This window comes from Monodon monoceros, unplaced genomic scaffold, assembly GCF_005190385.1.
Source record: "Monodon monoceros isolate NGI ecotype Baffin Bay Population unplaced genomic scaffold, NGI_Narwhal_1 Super_Scaffold_18, whole genome shotgun sequence".
In the NCBI taxonomy this organism is placed as follows: domain Eukaryota; kingdom Metazoa; phylum Chordata; class Mammalia; order Artiodactyla; family Monodontidae; genus Monodon; species Monodon monoceros.
The window spans coordinates 1,333,647-1,352,699 of NW_021703774.1; the positions used below are offsets into that span (position 1 = coordinate 1,333,647).

The window sequence follows — 19,053 nt, forward strand, 5'->3', positions numbered from 1 at the left end:
CAGAGAGAGACAGAGACAGAGAGACAGAAACAGAGAAACAGAGAGACAGAAACAGAGAAAGAGAGAGAGAAAGAAACAGAGAGAGACAGAAACAGAGAGGGGGGTAGGGGGAGGAAGTTGAAGTGGAGGGAGATGTCCCTCCTTAGTGGAATCTGAGGAGGGGTCTCTTTGGAACCCGTGGCCGTCACCAAGGGTCTCTTCCACAGCCAACAGAGGAAACACGGCCGAGTGGCGTCCCCTCCACCAGGGGCTCTGCTCCCACAGAGCGTTAAGATGCCCATTCTGATCTCGGGCAGTGCCAGGCCCACTCCCGGGCCGCAGGCAGCTGGGCTGGGGTAGAAGGAGCCATCGGGCAAATGCCCCCACCAGCTCACGTGCAGGGTCAGGCTGCCCCGCCCAGGCTCCGCCCAGGCCACTTACCTGCTGCTTGGCAGACTCATCCTGGAAGCAGGTGTGCTGAATGTAATAGGCCCCGATGGCCTGGCACTTCTTGTCCGGGGAGGTCAGGCACCGCACGGCCTTGGGGATGGTCAGCCCGCTGCACTCAACGTCCTCGCTGCAGATCCTGTGGGGACGCGCGGCGTGGGGTGCACGAGGGTTACGGGGGCTTGGAATCCCCCTTGCGTGCCGAGAGCCAGAATGAGGCAGCCCCAGGCCCCGCTGTGGACAGCTCCTCCAGGGGAGGGGGAAGGCTCACCCCGCCGTGAACGCTTGCTGGGACGAGGCCCTGTCATAGGCTCGTGTCCAAGCAGCAAGTTACCTCTGCCCTGAGAAAAAACTCTGCTCTATTCCTGATCGGAAGCTCTCCACCCACTCTGCCATCTCTCATGTCTGTGCCTGGTACTGGGAAGATGGAAGAGAATGGCTGGGGGCCTGTCCGTCTATCCATGCCCTGCCATCATCCCTCCCTCCCTCCATCCATCATCCACCCATCTTCCCTCCGTCCACACATCCATTTATCCATCCATCTATCCATTTATCCATCTTCTCTCCATCCATCCATTACCCATTTATCTATGCATCTACCCATCCCTCCATCCCTCCATCATCCACCCATCTTCCCTCCATCCACACGTCCATTTATCCATCCATCTATCCATTTATCCATCTTCTCTCCATCCATCCATTACCCATTTATCTATGCATCTACCCACCCCTCCATCCCTCCATCATCCACCCATCTCCTCTCCATCCATTCATCCATCCATCCGTTCACCCACCCACCCACCCATCCATGCATCCACCTCTCTCTCCTCTCTTCATTTCTAAGTCTAGCTAATTCTTCTAACACAAAAATTCTCACACCTACTCCTTCTTCCATCCTCACGGCCACTGCCTTCCCTCTGACCGTGGTCACCCTCACTGGGACTACAGGGAGGCCCCCGCAGCTGGTGTCTTCTCCAAGCACTCCCAGCCGAAATGTTACACCCCTTGCCCAGGTGAGCAGCCTTAACGCTGTCCACCGTGTTGCCCCCATCAGCAGCTTCTCATACTGCAAGTTCAAGTCCAAACTGCTTAAACTGACCCCCAAGGGCATGTGTTAGATCGAACCGCGCCAACGGCCGATAATCAGCTTTTCTGAGCCACAGAACTAGAACAATCATGTTCTAGCCCAATAGTCTGGCTCTGCTGCGTCCTGTACACTCTCTAGCCCTAATGTGGGTCTGCTCCAGCAAGGCTGCCCTCTGCACTGTGCCCTGATCAGGGCTCAGGGGTGCCTCTGTCCCTTCCCCTCACCATCCCCGTGACCCACTGAAGACCCACTGCCTTCCCAGGGAAAGGAAACCTCTCTTCCAGGACCCACACCAGCTCCCAGGGTGCTGACTACAGGCTGCCTCCCCAGCCGCCCGTGTCCCGGGTCCCACAAGACAGCGGGGACAGCTCCTTCTTGGCACCCAGCCCTGCCCCCCTAGAAATCTTCCCAGCGTTTCTAGAGGGAGAAACACTCCTCATGTGTACCAGCCTCATGCCTTTCCATAGCAGGTGCCCGACTCCATTTCTGGAAGGATCACCCACGGGGCAGAGCTCTCCAGTCTCCCCCAGCCTCACTGAGAGATTGTCGCCCAGAATCTGCCAGTCGAACGTCACCTCCAAGTGGCCTGTCGCTCACGCCCTCCATGGCTCACTTGACCCTGTCCTCTTGGGGCCTCCGGTTTGGGGCGATGAGCCAGGGCCAGGCGCTGCCCTGGTCAGTCTCCATGGGACAGAGGCTTCTTAGTCCTCCTGCGGAGCATCCTCAATACCCCTTACGGCCTTTGAGTAGCCAGGAGAGGGCCGGCTTTATAACGGCTCTGCTTATGGGCGGGACAGCATGGTGAGTAGGGGAGGGCACAGGGTGTGGCCTCGGCTGTGTGGTCTTGGGCGAGCTACCTAACGTCTCTGTGCCTGTTTCTCCTCAGGTTCTAGCCTGGGAGGGCTCTGAGGGTTAGAGATGAAGATTGCAAGGCTCGTGGGCTCCACGGCAGGGGGTTAATCCTGCAGCCGCAGGATGGCCCTGGGCTGTCGCTCTCTTCATGGCTGTCTCCCCGCTCTGACCACAGACCACACATGCTCAGTGAATGTCAAATACATGAATAAAGGACCACTCAGTGGTGACAGAGGACAGCTCCAAGGTTCATGGGGCTCTGAGCCCTGGAGGGCAGGCCTCAAGACCCTCTAGACACCGTGGCCATCCCCAAGCCACCCTGTGCCCAGGGCTCTCTATAGGACTCCCACTTCATCTCCTGCATTCCCACCCCTGGCACTAGATCTTACCAGTTTTTATGACTTTTGCCCTGTAAGATGGACCCGGCTCTTTCCCATTGCTGCCCCCAGGGCACACTCCTTTCCTCTTTCAGAACGCGGGGAGAGGTTTACACGCCCAAGCCCAGGGATTCTCAAACCCTGGCAGGGTCTCCGTCTCCTGCAGGCCGGTAACGCACACACCGCGGGCCCCTCCCAGGGTTTCTGAGCTGGAGGTCTGGGAGGGCCTGACAGGAGTGTTTCTCACAAGTTCCCCGGTGATGCTGAGGCTACTGGCCAGAGAAGCACACTTTGAGAACTGCTGGCCCAGCTAGCTTCTGATTCTCCTCCCCTTGTTCAGTACCTGTGACCCTTGAAAACTCACACACTCGACAGGTTTGCTCAGTGTCTCCACGCTGAGAACTTCCCGGGCTAACGGTCTGTCTCCCGTGCCCCACATGCCCCCCCGCCCCGCCGAGTGACACTCACTTGGAGCTGGCCCTTGAGTGGCTGAAGGACTGGTCCTTGGTGCAGGTGATGGGCTGGACGTACACGGGGTCCTGCTTGGAGGTGCAGGAGGGCGGGCGCGCCGGGTACTTCTTGACCCCCTTCTGGCCGCCGCAGGTGCTGTAAATGCTGTAGCGGTTCTGGGCGGTCTTGAAGCCCTTGTTGCCCAGCGTGCCCTTGCGCAGGGTGCCGCGGGGGTCGCAGTAGAGGTCGGGCTCGCTGCGGCTGGCCTTCATCTTCTGCATGAAGCAGATGTCGCTGCCGACGCCGGGGGGAATGCAGCTGCTACGGGGGTACTGCCGGCCCCAGCTCTCCATTTGGCTGTAGGAGCTGAAGCGCCTGTTGTCTGCCTCCCGCTTAAGGGTCCCATTGTAGATCTGGCCAGAGAAGGGGAGAGGGGCTCAGCCGAGGGTCCCGACCCGGGATCCAGCCCCCCGCTGCCCCCGCGATGACACTCAGAGAAGCCCGGGGTGTTTGGTGTGGAGGGAACCGTGGCCAGCGCCTCAGACTACTTTTCAAACTGCAGGCTGTGACCCGTTATGGGTTATGAAATCAATTTAGCAGGCTGTGACCATCATTCTCTTTAAATGGGATTGAATAATATATACTGGAATTAAAAATATCAGAGTACGTGCAGTGCAGGTAGAAAGGGCTGGGCTGTCACGTAAAATGTACTTCATACTATGCATTGTAGCCAGAAAAGTTTGACAGACACTGATCCGGTCCCAGTGGGCCCGGTCCAGGAGGGGAGTCAAAGGCCCAGGGAGGAGAGGGGCCTTCCTGTAGAGGGAAGGGCAACAGTGGGACTTGAACGCAAGCCCCCAGGCCCTCGCCCTGCCGCCCCGAGCACTGCCCAGACACCAGCAGCTCCTGACCGCCTTGGCCGCCTGTACTCCGCGCAGGGAAATTTCTCCTGCTCTGGCCAGGACTTCTTTCCACTGTTATTTCTCTGCCAAACTCCCCATCTTTGCCTCCTGTCTGCCAAGCCAAGAAGCAAATGGCAAGAGGCATTCTAGGGGGACCCCTCGAAGGCCAGAGGGGGAAAATATCCTGCTCCCTGGGCCTCCTGCACCCATGGAGGCCGGCCCGGGGCTGCAGCAGGGGTGCAGGGCGGCCTCCTAGGCTGTGCCCTCAGGCTGGCAGCAGGGGAGAGGCGGGCAGACAATAGTAAACATAATAATGAGGCGCCCCCAGGGCTCTGTGTGAGCCCAGCTGGGGAGTCAGGCGCCCTGGGAAGAGCCTGCAAAGCCGGAGACCTGGTGGGAGCGAAGCCGTCACAGGGCCGTCCGAGGAGCTTTCCCAGGAGCTCACGGGCGGTGGGTCTGCCTGCTCTGACTTGTTCCGAGACTAGAGGATCAACATGCAGCCTGAGAAAATGCCTCCGCACAGGTGCCGACCTGAGACTCAGCTTTGCCAGGGTGAGCTGGGGCCAGTCCAGCAGCCCAGAGCCTGCCCGCCCCACCCCGTGAGTGAGCGTGTGTGTGCATGTGTGTGCGCGCGCGCGTGTGCATGTACGTATGTGTGTGCATGTATGTACATATATGTGTGTGCGTGCGCATACGTGTGCGTGTGTATGTACGTATGTGTGCGCGCGTGTGTGTAAGTGCCCACACACGGGGGAGTCGCCGGGTGTCTGGGAACTCCCCTCCACTCCAGATCTAGCCACCGGCCCTTGGCTGGGCCCCGTCCCTCTCTGCAGGGAAAGACTTTGGAGCAGGAGACCGCCTGTGGGTCACCTTCCGTCATCAGTGACACCCAGCGCTCAGAAGACACCCACTGTCAACCTTGGCCAAGGTGCTCTGGTCAGCTCCACCCACGCGGGCAGCTATGCACTCAGGCGGGCAAGGCGTTCACCCCCAAACTGGGTCAAGCCAGCCAACTCCAAAGGGAACTGGTGTGTGGGGCAGGGTAGGCACAAAGGGACAAGAAGAGGCAGAGGTCAGAGGAGCGGGCCGCCGTCTGACCATCCTCAGTGGGCAACTTGCACGGCACACAAGAAACACGCAACTAGGCCTCCAGGCCTCAGGCTGGCGGCCACACCCCACCCTTCTCTGGGGGAGGAAGATGACATGGCGCCGTGGAGGGAAGGCTGGCCCCCCCTGGGCCCCCCTGGTCCTCAGTGATGACACTCCTGGTCGTCACCCCAGACTGTGACTCCGGAGAGGCCACACGCTTCCCCGGCCCAAACCCAGCGCACGCGCCGTCCTGCTGGCGAAGCTCAGGGCTTGCTCTCCTGCCCTGGCCAGGGGTCGGGGGGCGCTGCCCACAGGGGCTGGGGTGCCGGCTGTGCTGCGGGAGGGCAGGTACGGGGGAGGCAGCGGCCCCGCGGGGCAGCATTTCTCAGCCACAGCCGCGTCGTGCACCCCACCTGGTTCCTGTGGCAGGGCCTGCTGGCGGGCTGGCGGTGGCCAAGCCAGCTGTGGATGAGTCTCCCGCCCTCAGGACCTTTGCTGTCGCTTTGACAAGCGTGAGCAAGGGCTCCTCTCGGCCGGGCACCATCCCCTCCTAGTGCACAGGGGGCCTGGGCTCCCCTCCAAGGCGCAGACGAGCCCTCCCAGAGCAGGCGGCCCGTGGCCTAGCTGACGCCTGTGCCCTTTGCCCCTTTTCTTCTATCTGCCTGAAATGACAGGGCATGTGGGCTCGGTGGGCTGAGACTTCTGCAGCAGAGGGAGACTCGGGGGCCAAGAACAGACTCAGGAGCCAGACGGCCTGGGTTGAGCTCTGCCATGTCAACTGCCCGATGGGTGGCCTTGGGCTTGTGCGTCTTGGTTTCTTCATTGGTAAAGTGGCATCATTGTGCCCAGTGTGCAGGGCCGTTGGGAGAACTCGGCGCACGGATGTTTGAGAGGTGCTTAGCACAGAGCATGACGTAAGTGCCCCTCTGACGCTCAGACTGGGGACAGGCTGGCTGCCTCTGGGTCTTGCCGAAGGAGCTGCCGGGTGGGCACAGGAAGGGGGAGGAACCCAGGCAGCCAGGAGGGCCTGGGAAAGGGGTGCACGCTGGCTTCCAGGGCCCAGGCTTTTCTCACCCCATGGCCACAGAACAGCCTCCATGGGTTTCAGAAAAACAGAGGAGACTGGTCCGCCCAGATGGGCGGCTTTATGATGAAACAGCCTGGTGGTTCTTTGCATGGGCGATGTCAGCCTTCAGGCCAGACAATTCTTCACTGTATAGGATGCTCCAAGCATTGTGGGATGTCTGGTGCCCTGGTCCCCAGGCCCTGAGTACCAGTAACACCTCACAGCCACTCTGACCAGTAAGAACACCCCACACGCTTCCAAACGCTGCCTGTGGATCCCGAGTAACCGCCGGACCAGACCAGGGAGCGAGGCAGCACGGGATGGCGCTGGCCAGGCCGGGGCCCGCTCCCACGCTCAGACAGTGACCTGCTGGCAACGTCCTCTGCTGTGGCTACAAAGGTCACACACACACACGCACCCCGCGGTCTGGTCATCTCATGCTTCCTTGGGAAACTCTGGCCTCGGGGGGATGGCCCATGGGACCACAACATGCCAGAGGCGAGATACTTGATTTCCCGGGAGCACAGCCGACCCCTCGGCCAGAGAGCAGGCTGGGCCGGGCAGCCTCAGGGACGCCTGGGCAGTGTGTCCAGAGAGACACATTTCAGCGCCTGGAACCATCCAGGGAGCCTCCCGGAGCCTCGCCCTGCTCTGCTAGTGACTTTGGTCTTATAATCCATTTTCTCTCCCTCTCCCCTTCCTTCGTGGGAAAGGGGAATTTTGCCCCCCACTGAGTGCCCTCACCCCCACCCTGGGCCCTCAACATAATCTCTCTTTCCATCCCTCCTGAAGTCAGCAAGCTCGCAGAGGCCAACCCTCTCATTTGCAGGCAAGGAAGCCGGTCCGACAGGGCCACTGGGGCAAAGTAAAGCAACAGAAGCCTGGGACCCGGGGCCTCAAAGCACTGAGTGCGGGCGGCCCCCCCGCGAGCCCCCCTCGGTCTGCAGCAGCCAGGGGCGCACCAGGTGCGCCCGGATGAAAAGAGGGTCTGTGTCCACTGATGAGCCCTTTCTGAAACCAAGCTTCGCCAGGCAGGCAGGGCTGGACAAACCTGCTCTGGGCGGACACGCCCGGACCCTCCTGCCCAGGCGCGCTCAGAGAAGAGTCACGTCCTATGCCCTCCTGTGAGAGCCAGCGCGTGGGCCACTTCACGGGGTCCTCACCCTCGTGGCCCAGCGAGGGGGCTCCTGAGAAAGGATCCGGATTACAGACGCCTCAGGGACAGACCCCATCGGCCATTTCCCTGCACATGCCACCCCACTCAGCACCCAGCCGGGCCCCCGGGGCAGCAGGCAGACAGCAAGCCTCCCTCCCCCTGGGAGTGCGGTCGGGATGGCACCGCAGCGGGTCACAGGCAGCAGGGGGTCTTCCCACGCTGCGTGGTGGCCCGGGGGTCTGGAGGGCACAGGTCCCCTCCCAGCAAGGGCTCCCGGGGGGAAGCTTAGGGCCCAGGGTGTGAGGGGCTCCCCCGGGCATGGGGCGGCTGCTTGCTCGGCAGTTTGCATCAGCGTGGAAACCACCGGCCTGAGTCACCAAAGGTGGGACCTCGGCTGGGGGGGGGGCCGGTCCCCCCCCCCCCCCCCCCCGCCACCGCCGGGCACCGCTCCCTCTCCGGCTAGGAGCAGGGGTTCCGCCCTGGGCCGGCCCGCCCCTCCTTCCCTGGCACGCGGCTTCGTGCGGAGCGTGGAGGACAGACGGAGCAGCCCCTCGGCTTGGAGGCCCTGCCGTGTGGGCCCGGAGGAGGCTATGTGGGTACCCCGGCCAGGGAGTCCCTCAGGGTGGGAGGAGCTGCCCCCGAGAGTCCGTCACCCGCACCCAGTGACCAGCAGTTCCCCCGGCTTGTGAACTGGACAACACTGATGGAGGCCCGGCTCCCAGGCTCAGGGGAGGCACCACAGAAATCTGAAACTGAAATTCAGTGCCGGGGGCTGGGCATCTTTTATCACCTGGATGTTTTTAATATGAAAAAGAAGAAAGTTTTGATGTTCATTCTGAGAGTAGATTTCACCAGAGAGCTGGCTAATAATGGCGTGTCCCTTATCACCTCGTAGGGTCAGGACTGAACTCCCAGTGACCAGGGCAGGAGTAAGAACTGTTGTGGGTAATTCAGAAAAGTTTTCTGAAGTATCTGGACCATGAAGCCCAAGTAGAGAAGAGCCTACGGCGCTCGGACTGCAGCCTGTGGGTCTTTCACGGAGGTGCTGCTCTCTCCAGGGACAGAGGCCACAACTCTGGGGAAAGAAGCCACCTGACCTCCTGGGCTCCAGGCTCCAAGTCTGCCTCTCAGGCCGGGGGCAAGGGTCAGGCCCACCGTGGCTCCTGTTGCTACTGGCGACAGGGCGGGAACGGGGGGCACAAAGTGCGTTTGTGTGCCCCAGCACCTGGCCGAGAGCTGGCCTCCATGACATGTGATGTCTGAAAATACAACGGTGCCAGTTCCAGCACCCAGCACCCAGCTGCTCCAGCATCCAGCACCCACGTCCAGCACCAAGCACCCAGCTCCAGGACCCAGCTCCCAGCTCCAGCACCCAGCATCCAGCACCCAGCTCCAGCTCCCAGCTCTAGCACCCAGCTCCAGCATCCATTATCCAGCACCCAGCTCCCAGCTCCAGCACCCAGCTCTAGGACCCCACTCCCAGCTCCAGCACCCAGCACAGCTCTAGCGTCCAGCTCCCAGCTCCAGCTCCAGCACCCAGCTCCCAGCTCCAGCACCCAGCTCCAGCACCCAGCTCCCAGCTCCAGCACCCAGCTCCCAGCTCCAGCATCCAGCTCTGCCTTCACAGCCTGCTCCCCGTTTCATCACTAATCTGTGGGAGAAACTATTTCCTGAAACTCTGTTCTTGGACCTCTCCCCCTGCACACCTGAGACGTGGGTTTTTCTCAGCTCCTGACCCGCCAGGATGGGTTTGTGGGACAAGGACCTCAGGTTTGTGGGACAAGGACCTCAGGTTTTCTTCGTGGAAACCTTGGGCTTCACTTTGGGAAGTACCCCCTGCCAGGTGTCTGCCTTTCAGAGGCAGCTCTCAACAGTCCCAAGAGGCAAAGGATCCCTGCACCTCGGCCACCTCTCTCATGGGCTCAGAAGTGTCCAAGGCACAGTCCTTCTGCTCCCCAGGAGCCCCGTGTTCTGTGGTCACTTTGGAACCCAGAGGCCGACCCCTTCTTCCCCGTGATAGTTCATCCTGGGGAGGGAAAAGTGAGGGCCCCTCCAAGGTTCCCACGTGAAAGAACTCCTGGAACCTCGAGGAAGTGCCAGCTTCCCGAGACAGCAGACCTGAGCGTCAGGGAGCTCCCGCTGGGCCAGGCACCCCACCTTGTGCAGGGAGACTGGGGGTGCCCCTGAACTGCCACCCGAGCCCTGCACCAGGAGGCACTTACCAGCCATAAGAGGAGGGCCAGACGCTGCAAGACGGCAACATCCTGAGGAGCAGATTCTTCCTTGGCCAACAAAGAGCTCCTTGGAGACTCCTTGGTGAAAAACCCACTCCCACTGAGGAGACAGCCAAAAATTTCACAGGAAGGAAGGGACGACTGGCTGGACCCTCCAGGGCTTGGTGACACAGCCCCGACTGGAAGACGAGCCTGTGTGCATGTGTACACACACACACTCCACGTGCACACCTGCCTGTGTGGGACACACATCACTTGGCTGGGGGTGGACTCAGGCGGGTAGGTCTTTGGAAGTGCCTTGAGCTTATCCTAAGAACCCCATAGCAGGCCTGGTACTTCACAGTTTGTCAACAGCCCTCCCATTCAACCTCTTGCTGGAACCTCACAGCCTCCGTCCCCCGCCTGGCCGAGGAGGTGCCGGGACAGGCAGCAGCAACTGTATTCTCTCTGAGAGCACCTCTTAAGCTCGGAGAACTTGAGGCTAAGACGGGGTAGACCTTGAACCAGGACCCAGGGCTCTGACCTTCCCGGTGTTCGTCCTCCAGCCACTTGGCCACCAGACTCTGGTGACATGAGTGAAGTCTAAATGGCCCAGAGCTTCTGCAGGACAGGCTCCACTACCACCTCGGGCTACTCGCTGGCCCCTCACCTAGAAACCCCTCCCCAGAGCCCCAGACACAAGAGATGCCTGCTCTTCCTCTTTGGCTGATGGTGGGAAACGTTTAAGAAGAGTGCAGCTGACCGGCCGTGTGACACGTGATAAGGCTCTACTGCCCACAGAGCCCGGCTGGAAGGCCCTCTGTCCCGAGAGACGCCTACGGGCGAGGCGGCCTGTGATCACAGCAGGGCTGGCCGGGGGGGTCTCGAGAGGGAAGGCATGGAGGAGTGAGCGCGGGCCCCCATGCCCCGCACCCATGCTTGTTCCTGGTGCACACAAGCTGCCCTGAGAAATCAGGACATCACGTCAAGACTGCCGACTGAGGCCGAGCCCGGAGTCTCCTGCACTGAGACGAGTCGTCCTGAGCTTCTTGGGGCTCTAGAAGCTGAGCCACCTCCCTCCCAGCCTCGGGGGCAGTCAGAGGGAGGAGAAGGGCCTGCCCCGAGCCCCCCAGCTCCCTCCAGGCCTCCTCCCATGGCACCTCGCCCTTCCCCCAGCTCTGTGGGCCTCCCAGAGCTGCTTAGGGCTGCGGGGAGATCGGGAGAGTCTGGGGTCTCCTACCGACCCTCCCCAGGAGCAATTGATCCTGCAGGGCTTGGTGCCCAGCAGGCCCTGGGTTAGTACAGAGGGCCACAGACCTTGGCCGGAAACCTCATCTTTAAATGCTCCATTCAAGGGATTTCCCTGGTCCAGTGGGTAAGACTCTGCGCTTCCAATGCAGGGGGCCCGGGTTCCATCCCTGGTTGGGAACTAGATCCCACATGCATGCTGCACCTAAGAGTTTGCATGCCGCAACTAAAAAAAACAAACCAAAAAACATGCCACAACTAAAAAAAACAAACCAAAAAACATGCCACAACGAAGATCCCGCATGCCACCACTAAGACCTGGCGCGGCCTAAATAAATAAATATTAAAAAAAGAAAAAGAAAAGAAAAGATCTAAATGCTCCATTCAAAAAGGCCTTCAGCTGGGCACAGGGCAGTCACCGGTGAGGGGAGGGGAGCCACCTGGTCACCTTTCTCCTTGGCCCTTGTCTCTACCTGACCTGCTGGACCAGCTTTGGGAAAATTACCCTGCATGACGAGCTTATGACCCAGAACCCCCCCAAGTGTGGGCCAGGCTCCATCAGCAGTCGTGAGGTGACTTTAGGGCATTTAAGGGCACAGCCAATAAGTAGCACTGAGGCTCACAGAAAACTCCTTCTCTTTCACTTTGATTTACCGTGAGGAGAAGGTCCAGGTTGGTGCCAGGATGTGTCTTTAACATTTGCCAACCTCCCTTTCTGGGCAGAAAGATAAAAAGCCTTTTTACCCATTTGGAATTAAACAATGATTTGTTTTCATTCTATTTATTGTTATTGATTCTAAATTATGGTAAGCCTTCTTTTATGGCAAAGGATACCTTTTTTTTCTCTCAAGTTACTGATACAAAGTTTCTTTTCAAAATGTATGCACTGAAAGGAAGTTTATTAAAAATGAGTAAATAATAATTGGTGTGATGATTTTGTAAAACCTCTGACAGCAGAGATCAGATGAAACTCTGTTGCAGTGGCCGGGGTCCCCTCCTGTGACAGTGTGACCAGGAGCACAAGGCAGGGGCCCCAGAGGTCGGGTTCTAGTCCTGGTTCTACCCTGAGTGGCTGTGCAGCCTGGGGCGGTCACCTCACCTCTCTGAGCCTCTCGGTTTCCCCAACTAGAGCCAGCGCTGTAAGGCTTCTGACTTTTAGTGTCGTTTCAGCCCCGCTGGAGTCACACTCGCCCTTCTCCCCAGCCTAGCTCAGAGCTTCGGAACAAACCCAGGAGGCTGTCTTCACCCCCACTCCGGGCCACGCCCTTGTGCAGGTGTGTGTGGGGGGTGCCCCCTGCTAGAGCCCCCAAAGCTGCACCCCTCCCCAGCTGTGTCTCCACCTCCTCCTCCCACCCCCGCCCCACTGGATTTTCCTTTTCAGCTAAGTTTGCTCTCCTGCGGCTGGAAGTCCTTGGTGGCGGCATGCCAGGGCCAGGCCCTGGGCAGGGAGGCTGAGCCCCACCCTAGGGCGGGGTGAGGTCCTCATCCACCTACGGGAAAGGCTGCTGCATTTGTCAGCGGAGTCTGGTGACAAAAGGCAGTTGCAACCAGAACGGAGGCCCTGGACGACCTGCCCAGGGCTTTGTTTTGGCGGCCTCCTTCAGGGCCCCTCCTCCCTCCTGGCTCTGGAGCCCTTGTCGCTCGCCCGCCGGGCAGGAGACAAGGTCCTGACTCTTCCTCCTTCTCCTCGTGTCCCCCGACACCCCACGCAGAGCTGACTGGGCTCTGGACCCAGTTCTGCCCAGTCTACCTGTGAGGTACCTCCCGGGCAAGCCCCTGCACTTCTCCATAGCCTGACTTCCCTGCGAATAAAATCGGAATAACAGGAACTAGTTCACCCGTCCGGATCTCACAAAGGTGGAAGGATCAGGTTGGGAAGTGGAAACAGGATTACCTTGTATACGTTCAAACCGCTCCATAATTCAAGGGGTTCTGAGGACTGGGCTTCCTCCCACTGACAGCCCACCAAACGTGAAGGTGGCGGTCCTGGCAAAGCCGGCACTTGCCTGCTAACCCAGAACCCCAGGGCTCCGTCCCCAGACCTCCAGGACCCTGGGGACCAGGGCTGGAGCTAGGGAAGAAAGCGGGGTGGTCACCTGGTCCCACCCGCCAATGACAGACCAGGAGACTGAGGCCCGGAGAGGGTTAAGGAGCTCGTGCTGCAAACCCCAGCATTTCATCACACCCTCTCTCACGCTGGTGTCTCGTCTGTTAGTTGCTTTTGTTTTCTTTTAAATAAATAAATTTATTTATTTATTTTTGGCTGCATTGGGTCTTCGTTGCTGCGCGCAGGCTTTCTCTAGTTGCGGCGCGCGGGCTTTCTCTAGTTGCGACGAGCGGGGGCTACTCTTTGTTGCGGTGCGCGGGCTTCTCATTGCGGTGGCTTCTCTTGTTGTGGAGCACGGGCTCTAGGCATGCGGGCTTCAGTACTTGCACCTCGTGGGCTCAGTAGTTGTGGCTCGCGGGCTCTAGAGCGCAGGCTTCAGTAGTTGTGGTGCATGGGTTTAGCTGCTCTGCGGCATGTGGGATCTTCCCGCACCAGGGCTTGAACCCGTGTCTCCTGCATTGGCAGGCGGATTCTTAACCGTGCACCACCAGGGAAGTCCCCTGTTAGTTGTTTTTAACTAGAGCGTTAGGGCTTTCAAGTCTTGTTGGCTCAGTAGATTAGTTCTTGTCAGGAGTTAAAAAAAAAAAAAGGCAAAACTAAAACTCGCTAATTTTCTTCTGGAGCGAAATAAAGAAGTTTGCAATTGTCCTTGATTCTTCAAATCTTCCCTCTAAAGTTTCAGCGGCTCTACTGTGACACATGTGTGAGAAGGAAGGTGTGAACAAAGCCAGATCACAGGGGAGCCTCCTTCTTGGGGAAAGACGCTGACCGGAAGTGACAGGTGGATTAAAGCCAAAGGAAGATGTAAAACCAGGCTCGGTCCTCTCTCAGAGGAGCGGGAACTCCTTCCCGAGCCCATCTGGGAGGGGCCCCTGCAGACTGTCCAGGGCTGGCAAAGCCCAATGCTCCCACCCACCAACCACACAGTGGCCACACTGAGTCCCCTGCACGGACGGACACGTCTCTCTGGACATTGCGACCAATTGCCTGCCTCCCTCCCCCACAAGGGTCCACCAACTGGGACAGTGACAGGTGACTGCCCTCTCCTGGGCCTGGCCTCTGGAGCTGCCCTTCTTGGAGTGATGCCTGTGCCTTGTGGGCACTCACAAAGGACGGCCCAGGGGCTACGGTCCCAGCTCCAAGCCTGGCAGCACCAGACCTCTGCCCGCTCCTGTCGGCTAAGGGCAGCCCCCAAGCCCAGCTCCCCGCCTGGAGCCCGTCCTGGGACTCCGCTTGCATTGATCTGCGGGCCGGGTCCTCTCCCTTCACCGGCCCGCAGTGCCGACTTCTCTCCCCACAGGGAGGACATACAACACAGGACGTCAGAGCTGAGGAGACAGTCTTATGGTGCACCTGGGGCCCGGCAGGGATGGAGGGCCAGCAGCGGTCGCTGGGCAGTGCTGGGGAGCCCCACGCCCAGGCCAGTGGCCTTTCCTCCACCTCACCCCTGGCCTCTAAAGAGTCCCTGCTCCCCCCAAATCTGAGCCAGGAAGAGCAGCCTCTCCGAGAGGTTGGAGTCAGCCCTCGATGAAAAGCGGCTCAGAAGGACGCTCCGGCCCGGGGCCAGCAGGATCGTCCGGCACAGAAAGCAGGGCCACCCCATGCACATGGCCACTCCGAGGGACACCCCGACATGGGCGTATGAGTTTGAACAGAGGGGATGTCTCCAGCCTCAGCGATGCCCAGCCGGGTGCTGCTCCTACAGGGAGGGAGCCTGGGCGGGGGGCCGGCCCGCGGCCCCCACTCCCTCGCCTCCTGTCTCGGACAAATTCTGTCCCTCGACAGCAGCATCCTTGTTGGGCGAGAGCCTGGGGCTCGCGGGACTGGGTGGGGGTGAGTCACTGCTGGCAGGGGGACGCCGGGCTGGCAAGCACGACGATCACCCCCTCTTCGTAGGGCAGGAGCATGCGTCCCCTCCATCCTTCTCTCCCCAGACTTTCCAAACGGAGGGCAGGCACCCCGCCAGAGAACCCAGCTGAGAGAGGGGAGCAGGGCCGGAGGCGGGGCGGGGTTTTTAAGCAGTGGGAGTTACCGGCCCGCCTCCCCTCTGTAGAGCTAAAGGAAATGAGGGCCTACCAGCTCTCCATCCTGCTGCAAGGGTTAACTGCCTGCTGTTTCCCCGGTGCCTGGAGGTGCCCAGATGAAAGCGGGGAGGTCATGCAGAAGCCCTCACCCACCTGCAGGCCCCGGAGACCACCGTGAGGCCCAGGCTGTGGGTCCCGCAGCTGTCCAGAGGAAGCTCTCGAGCCGCACAGAACCCTGAAAAGTCGGGGCTGAAGGGGTCCTTGGCTAGGTCTAGTCCAACAGCCTTGCTCCGTGGATGAGAAAAGGTCTCAGGAGGTGAAGACCCCCCGGGTCCTTCCCTCCGCTTGTAGCAGCCAAGCTGAGACCAGAATCCAGGCCTCCTACCCGATCGGGTGTGTCCTATTTACAGCCCCAACTGCCCTTCAAGATAGGAATTCTCACCCATTTCAGAGATGGGCAAGCAGCTGAGGTTAAGAATTTGCCGAGGGTCATCCAGCTAGCTGAGGGCCCAGGGCTGGTCCCTCCACACCACCTGTCATGGGAGGGGTCTGTGTTTATTGGGACCTTTCTCTGCTTCAAGGGCTAGAGTCCTGCCGTCTTCTCTCCGGCAGCCCCTCGGCCTTGGGCCCTGCCGCCTGCAGACCCTGTGCACACGTGGCTCACCAGAGCCTGGGTTCCCATGCCCCACGGAGCTGTGCACAGCCTCAGCCCTCTCATCTACAGAAGAGGGCCACCCAGGTGTCTCTGGGTCTGGGGTGGGCAGGACCAGTCCCCCTCAGGGAGAGGGTCCCCAGCACGTGGTCCAGGACACCCTGTCGTGATGGGATCACCAAATACTGACACATCAGTTAAGCAAGTACAGCTGAGAAGAGGCCGGGAGGAAGATTTGCTAGCGAATCCTGGATTTTTTTTTTGGCCTCCCCGTGCGGCATGCAGGATCTCAGTTCCCCGACTAGGGATTGAACCCGTGCCCCCTGCAGTGGCAGCTCGGAGTCCTAACCACTGGACCACAGGGGAATTCCCTGAACCCTGGATTAAGGCAGAGAAATGGGGTCAGTGACCAGAATGAAGGCAGAATTTCCCCTGGCCGTTCTCCTGGGGAGTCTTGACCTCTGCCCCCGCCCCGAGCACTGGGCTGGTGTAACTGAGCACGGTGGAGGGATTCAGCACGATGCCCCCACGGGATACCCTGGCCCAGACCGCCTGGCAGCTGCTGCGCGCGTGGGATCGGCTCCCGGTGGGATGCTCTAGGCCCGTCCATAACCAAAGCACATTTCACTCCACGTGACGCCCAGAGGCACGTAAGCGCTCTAGATGTGCTTCTTGATTTGTAAATAGGAAAACCATTTGGGGCTGGAGGCGGTGGAAAGGGAGACCCTCCTCTTAATCCAGAACCTTCCCTGGACGCTAAACTGTCCACCTGCCGCAACGTCATCCAGGACAAACCCACGTGCTTTCAGTGATTTCTGCTCCCTCCTCCCTCACCCTGCTGTCAGCCGACCCAGGGGACGTGTTCAAAGTGCCCCATACAAGGACCTCAGGGGGGCCGTCAGCCTCCCTTTGCTCCCCTAAAGTAATTCTGCCTCGGTCCCCAACCTAGGACAGGGGCACTTAGGGAGTCTTGTTTTTATTACAGGGAATGAGTGGAAATACACCCTGACCTGGGGAACGCCAGATACAGCAAATAAAAATGCAGGACACCCAGTTAAATTTGACTATCAGGTAAACAGCAAATAACACTGTGGGATCAGTATGTCGCAAATATTGCATTTCTTTATGTTTTACTTGGTAGCCCACCCTGATCCCCACAGCTGAGTGGCTCCAGCTTGAGTCTAGGAAGGAAAAAGGGGCCACTGCCCTGCGTCTTTTGCGTGAGGCTGACTCACCAAGGAAAGAGTAGGCTTGGCTGGGGGACGGAAGGGGGGAAATGAAGGGATCTGAACTCATGCGTCTGTTCCAAGTCCCCAGAACATGCTATAGTTTTAAAATACTGAGACTGCAAAAAAAAAAACACACCAGAAAACATCCCATAAAATGCCCAACAAAAGAGCTCAAATGTCTGGGGCGATGAAAGGAAACTCCATCAGGTTAGGAGTTAGGAGGCCAGGGGTCTCGTCTGCTCTCCCATTAACCAGCTGTGTGACCCTTGTCCTTGCTGGGCCTGAGTGTCCTCAACTATGAAATGCCGACCCTGTTGGTCTCTAAATAGTCCCCGAGTCTGGTTCTGAGAACTGGGACAGAAGAGCTGAGTCTGGTCATCTGAGAAACAGGGCTGGATGTGCCCCACGCTTTGCACCAGCTCACCTGCTCCTCCCTGGGCCTCTGGGCATCACTGACCAGCAGATACGGTCTCCGAGGACCAGGAGAGAATAGAGAACAATTGGCCAACGACTTTCTCGGGACCAGTTCTTTTCCTTAAGCCCTTTGATGCTTTTTGTGTGTCAGACTAACTCTGTTTCATTCTATGACAAAACCGTCTATATTCCATTTTCTTATCTTGTGATATAAGTGATCATAGATTATAAATAGTAGGATGAGATATATCTCATCTGTTTTTTTAAATTAGAAGACTATTGCTGAATTAGAATATAAGGTAAAATCATAAGGTACCACCACTGCTCTTCAAACATTTTTAGAACTCTCTTTTTGGAAGTGCCCACAGATCCCTTGCATACTTAAATAAAATACATAGTCAGCGGTGGCCAGTCTTTGTTATTTGAAGTTGATCTGATATTTGAAACAAGACAAATCTGAGGAGTGAGGCTCTCAGAGGGCTTAATATCATTTCTGCTCAAACGCAGGTCCTGACGACACACAAATGGGGCTGGTTTTCTTAGATGGCCCCTAAAATGGCACTAACAACAATTATGTTTTATGAAAAATAATTTTTTTAGAGGTTCCAGAAACACTTCCAGCGATGGCGGCACAGCTGGACTCCTCCAGCTTAGCAACCGACACCTGCATTCGATCTGTCTGCGGTCCTCCCAGGGCAGATGGAGGCTCCTCTGAGGAGGGTCCGTGTGCCCTGTTCCCTCCCCCTGCCCTCTGCGCTCGTTTCTTGGGAGGGGGGGCACTGAACTCCCCTGGCTCAGCTGTGCCAATCCCTGGGAAAATCCCATGGCACCCCTATTGCCTTGCCCCCTGCCCCCCTTCCCCTAAGTCCTGACTAGCGGTTCCGCCATCGTGGCTGACGTGTTCGGCTCCAGCATCAATCCTTCCACCCATCCGCCTCCCTCCACCAAAGCCCCGTGTCCCACAGCCCCTCCTGAGCTAAGCGAGCCGGGACACGTGCCCAGGCAGCTCCTGACTGAGTCACTCTGAAATCCCGCCGGCAGAGAGAAGGAGCGATGAGGGCTGGGCCTCGGGGTTCGGGAAAGGAGGGAATTCTCACCGGGCGTCAGAAAACAGTCACAGGGAGGGTGTAGGGGCAGCTGGGAGCCGGTGAGGATCGAGTTAATGGACCAGAAGCAGTGCTCAACCCAGCCGCACACAGGCTCTCCCAAGAAGGCCCTCAGAACGAGTTCCCTGCAGGTCCTGGTTACAAATCTCCACATGTAACAACCCCTCACTGCCCATCTGATGACACGTCCCGGTTAATGCAACACGTCAACCCCTGAGTGGAGGTGAAGCAGGCACAGATGAAAACACTGATGCCCAGAGAAATCAGAGCTTGATCTAAAGTCACAGAGCCAGAGAGCAGCAGAGGCCCAGGGCGGGAACCCAAGCGCCAAGTTCTGACTGGGCAACGCAACACTGTAAAGACACATAACATCTGCGTGGTCAGCATGATTACGCATCTGACTGCTGGTCCCGTCCAGGGACCTGCCCCTCCTTGGGTCTCTCCTAATCCTCTTCACGGGCATTACGAAGTCATCTTCTCAGATTCTGCCTGGTCATCAGTCTCTCTGTCAAAGCCCTTTACTCACATCTATGCCTGGTCTGCCCGCCTACTGGGCTCAGTCAACTGTATTTATCACTTATCGGCACTGAGGGTATCAATTGACATCAAGAATCGGGAAAAAGGGAGGGAAATAAATTCACAGCAAACCTAGTTA

At 58.7% G+C, this 19,053-nt stretch overlaps 1 protein-coding gene across 2 annotated transcripts in view; it reads right to left on the reverse strand.

The window, feature by feature from the left end:
* PKP1 (plakophilin 1) overlaps positions 1-19,053 on the reverse strand; it is a 41,343-nt gene that overhangs the window by 11,430 nt on the left and 10,860 nt on the right. For both annotated transcript variants that reach the window (XM_029229623.1, XM_029229622.1), the window contains exons 3-4: positions 3,211-3,605; positions 421-565 (exon numbers count right to left, since the gene is read on the reverse strand). In XM_029229623.1, coding sequence (XP_029085456.1) covers positions 421-565; positions 3,211-3,605 — 540 coding nt within the window. The remainder of the gene's footprint in view (positions 1-420; positions 566-3,210; positions 3,606-19,053) is intronic.